This window comes from Triticum urartu, unplaced genomic scaffold (assembly GCF_003073215.2).
Source record: "Triticum urartu cultivar G1812 unplaced genomic scaffold, Tu2.1 TuUngrouped_contig_5429, whole genome shotgun sequence".
NCBI lineage: Eukaryota > Viridiplantae > Streptophyta > Magnoliopsida > Poales > Poaceae > Triticum > Triticum urartu.
The window spans coordinates 1-4,808 of NW_024116104.1; the positions used below are offsets into that span (position 1 = coordinate 1).

A 4,808-nucleotide genomic window follows, 5' to 3' on the forward strand; every position below is an offset into this window, starting at 1 on the left:
CCCCGTGCCTGCCGAAGACGAGCGACCTCACACTAGTTGAACAGATTGACAGCAACAACGATCGCCTCATCATCCGTTGCCACCTCCGAGTGATCAATACGACCACCGCAAGGTTGCCCCCTACCACGGAGCCGCCGGCTGCCATCGCAGTCCCACCTTCCAATAGGTTGAAGTACCATCTCATATTCCAACATATAATTATTGGACCATACACATATATAGTTACTGGTAATAACTACTTGACTATACATAAAATACACATGTGTGTGGGGCTGTGCAAATGAATTCAAGCAATGAGAAGCAAGATGGCGAGGCTAAACCCCATGGTCTGCAGAGAGGTGACAGATATGGGCACATGCAGGGAAGTGTTGGTTGCACTTGGGCCATTGTCCGGGGCAGGCGACGACTAGGAGTAGTTAGGCATGACATCAATCATGACCTTCATGCCACACACGCAATGGCGAGGGAAGTTACATATGAAATAACGGGTGATGTGATATTGAGGGGTATGACATGATTCCAGAGCTGAGGGTGGCTTCTTAAGGTTGGCGAACATGTTTCGGGACAAATATTGTATAATACAAAAAGAATTTTTATTACTCATCCTCTAAAATGAATATGCAAAACGTGAAGCCTGAATACATACAACGTACGATATAATTACTTGACTATACATGTACACCACATATGCTTGATAGTAACAGTGACTTCTATGGTTTTTTAAGGACGCACTCAAGCCATCAGACCGGCAACGGCAAGCAAGACGGCGAGGCCAAACCCTGTGGCCTCAATAGAGGTGGCGGCTGAGACAGGCACCGGTGGGGGTGCGTTGCTTGCACTAGGGCCGCTGGCCGGGGCCGGCGAGGAAGAGGACGAGCTTGGCACGACATCGATCTTGACCTTCATTCCCCCGGCGCAGTGGCCCGGGAAGCCGCAGAGGAAGTAGCGGGTGCCGGTGGCAGTGAGGGAGACAACATCATTCCCGGAGTTGAGGGTGGCGATGGGGCTGGCGGTGCTGCAGGAGTCGTAGTCGGCCTTGCTGACCTCGAGGACATCGTGTGCCTGAGGAGAGTATTTGAAGATGATTTGGTCGCTGGGGTGAAAGTTCCTGGAAGACGCCCAGGTGCCGTAGTTGGTGCTGAGGTCCCATTGACCACTTGGCTCGCCGACGTTGTAGATTGCCGCCGATGCGGTGCTCAGGATGGCCATCGCGGACACGGCGAGGAGAATGGTTCTCATGGCAGCCATTGTGGTAGAAACTGAAAGATGAGCTAGCAGAGGAGATTGTAAGCCAGGTGCTGTGTTGATCCTTTGAGCGGAGATTGTGTTTTGCTTCTCTAGGTGTCTGTGTCGGGTCCTATATATACAATACAGGCTATGCCCAGGTGGGTTGAAGAAACGTGTGCGGTAGGTGGAAGGCTGGAAGCGTAGAATAGACTACAGATATCTGAATTTTGGACTTTGAATGTTTACGTGGGAACACAAGCAAGCTACGCAGCATGCAGCTACTACTTGGTCATCATAGTCAAACACGTATAGATATATAATACTGTAGATAATAGATCGACGGAAGTTCTGAAGACCGGGCCACGCTGCTGGCCTACTGACTGCTTCACGCGTTGCTTTCCTTTTCTTCAGTATCGACGCGGTCTACGCGATGTTGACTATCACAATCCACGTCCCTGCTCACGTACATCAAGGGTTCGTCGATCAGCATTCAACTCAAACTTCTCTTCTCTCGAAAAAGGAAAACTTTTAACTTCCTTTATTAAATATATCATCTTTACTGCATGAATTTTGCGTTACAACTAACTATATTGCAGCCTTTAGTGATTTATTTTGCACCTTTCAAGTTTCAACGACAAAAGAAGTCACAACCTCCAAATTAAAAGGCAAACGATGAACAAAATTACAATATTCTAATCAAAAAGTAAAGCTTTCATAACATATACAGTAAAGTTAACACGCTTCAAATTACATCCACAAAAAGAAAAGCAAGTTTACAATCGGTAAAATGGAGCTTTCAGCTTGCAAGTTGAGCCGTACAATTGACCCACAGTGCATCATCCTGGATTGCGACATAACATCATCAAGTGAAAAAATATTGTGTGATGTATTATTACACTGAATTAAAGTTTATAAATATCCGCTATGTCTTGCCGGGAATATCTCTCCTCACACGCAAATTTGTAATTAAAATTTCATCACTTTGTGGCGCTTTGAGTAATTCATTCATATGGGGATCCTCTCCTTCGGTGATTGTTCACGGAATACCTAGACATATCATGGTGATGAGGAGTACATTTCATACTAGTGTTGGATAGATTTCTCCGGTCTAATTTCCAGCTTTCATACCACATACAATTATCACAATCAAGAATTAAAGCGTTCATGCCACATTCAATTATCACATTTAAAACTGGTAGAATGGAGCTTTCAGCCTGCAACCAAGTAAATTTATCTAGAATGAAAGGCCATATTTATCTTGGCGGCAACGGTAGAAATTTGTTTTGGATCTCAGGATCTATATCCTCCATGTAACCTATTCCTGAAAAATTCTAAAATAAGTTTTGAAGTGGCAAAAAAATCCGAAAACAATTTCACACGCATGCATTGATGTGTTTGATGCATGTGTAAAATTACATTATGAGATACTTTAACATGTCATTAAAAAGGCAAACACATGTATTTGAAAATACTTGTTTTACTAGAATCAGTCCACAATATATATTTCTTATGAAACATGAGCAACTATTATTGACCACAGATATTATTATAGTTGACGACGATCACTGTGCTTTTCTTGGACAGATTGTACACTGGTGTGTGGTCCTTTGTGTCCGCGATCCAAATCGAGGCACACAACAGGCCTCCGGCGGCACGTTTGTACCGTGCACCTATGCAGAGTGTTCGGCTGCACAGGGGCTCCAAATCAATAGGGCCTCTAATTTTCTATGTAATAGAGTAGTGATAATGACTAATTTAGATCTTATTAATTTAGGTTAACATTATAGTGAACAAATGTAACATTTGTACTTGATATTAAATTAGTACATATAATTAAATCATTCCGAATAAAATATGATTTATAAAAATAATGCTTTGGACACTTGGATCTAGATATATGGATCGTGATAGTCTACGTCATGTCTTCTAGACGGAGTCAATACTGAAGAAAAAGGAAAGGAACGCGTGAAAAGGTCAGCAGGCCAACAACACAGTCCATCTTCACATCCTCAGTCTATGATGACCAAGTACGTACCAGCTGCATGCGTAGCTTGCTTGTGTTCCCATCTACACAACATTCAAAGTCCAAAATCAAGCAGGTACACACACTCGACGCTTCCACCAACCTCACACGTTTCTCCAACCCACCCGGGCATAGCCTGTACAGTATAAATAGGACCCGACACGGCCGCCTAGGAAGCAAACGCATTCTCCGGTCAAGGATCAATACAACACCTCCCTTATAATCTCCTCTGCAAGCTCTGCTTCCATTTCCAACCGCAATGGCTGCAAGGAGAACCATTCTTCTCGCCATGGCTGCCATGGTCATCCTGAGCACGGCGTCTGCGGCAATCTACAATGTGGGCGAGCCGGGCGGCGCATGGGACCTCAGCACCAACTACGGCACTTGGGCGTCCTCTAGAAACTTCCAAACCGGCGACCAGATCGTCTTCAAGTACTCCACCCAGGCACACGACGTCCTCGAGGTCAGCAAGGCCGACTATGACTCATGTAGCACCGCCAGCCCCGTCACCACCTTCAACTCCGGGAATGATGTTGTTACCCTCGCCGCCACCGGCACCCGCTACTTCATCTGCGGTTTCCCTAGTCATTGTGCGGGCGGCATGAAGGTTAAGATTGATGTCATGCCAGGCTCCTCCTCTACATCACCCGCCCCGGCCAGCGGCCCAAGTGCAACCAACGCGCCCCCGCCGACACCTGTCTCCACTGCCACCAATGTGGAGGCCACCGGGTTTGGCCTCGCCGTTTTGCTTGCCGTTGTTGGCCTCATGGCTTGAGTGCATCTCCACATTCGCAGGCACATGTGTACTTTATGTTTAGCTAAGAAATTATTACTAGCAATTATCTGTGTGTATAGCCGAGTAGTTATGTGTATGTTGGACGTATTTGGGCTTTGCGTTTTACTGATTCATTTGGGAGGATTTGTTCATAAGGATTATTTTGGTCTTATACAACATTTGTCCTGAAACACGTTCATTCTAAACCATAAGAGCCCAGACTTTCGTAACATAAACTTGTATTACAGAAAGATATACACATAGATTAGACATGCAATTAGTCTGCCCCGATTGTAAATGAATTGTCCCAAAGAACCAGCTGCCACAAATGGTGAAGAACAATTAGGATGGCCCCGCCCCGAACATACTTGAGCTATAAAAATATACATGCGGCATTGGGTGAAAGTGTTCCATCCTGACATAGATAGGTCATGACCCACGCGGCACGGCGCAGCATTTCACCTCCGGATCCGCCACCTCCATTGGAACCGGATGCTGCTCCTTTTCCTCCTCCTCGTCCTGCTACTCTAGCGAGTCCGGAGGCAGGCCAGCTACGATGCGGGCGGCATGCCTCGCCCCGATTTCCCCCTCAATCCGGAAGCGGCGCTCCGGCGTGAGCATAGCATAGGTCGTCTTCTTTTAGCGGGCCAGGGCGGACGACGAGGGAAGAGGGAGATGGACAAGGAGAGAAATGTGCTCCGACTGGAACAACAGAGAGGGCAGAAGATGTTGTGGCTAGAGTTGGGGACGTCGGCCGGCTCAAATAGCCGGACTTTGGCCTCG

The 4,808-nt window shown here is 46.5% G+C and overlaps 2 protein-coding genes across 2 annotated transcripts; one reads left to right on the forward strand and one right to left on the reverse strand.

Annotated features, from left to right (window-relative positions):
* Window positions 1-576: 576 nt before the first annotated feature.
* On the reverse strand, window positions 577-1,344 carry LOC125529210 (mavicyanin-like). Its single transcript, XM_048693618.1, has one exon. The coding sequence runs from the start codon at window positions 1,246-1,248 to the stop codon at window positions 733-735; it is 516 nt and encodes a 171-aa protein (XP_048549575.1). The 5' UTR covers window positions 1,249-1,344; the 3' UTR covers window positions 577-732.
* Window positions 1,345-3,437: 2,093 nt separating this feature from the next.
* LOC125529211 (chemocyanin-like) lies at window positions 3,438-3,826 on the forward strand (the record flags this gene model as incomplete). The annotated part of the gene is given in 1 exon segment (XM_048693619.1): window positions 3,438-3,826. A coding segment is annotated over 1 exon segment (317 nt), but the record flags the coding sequence as incomplete, so codon positions are not given.
* Between the last annotated feature and the right edge of the window lie 982 nt (window positions 3,827-4,808).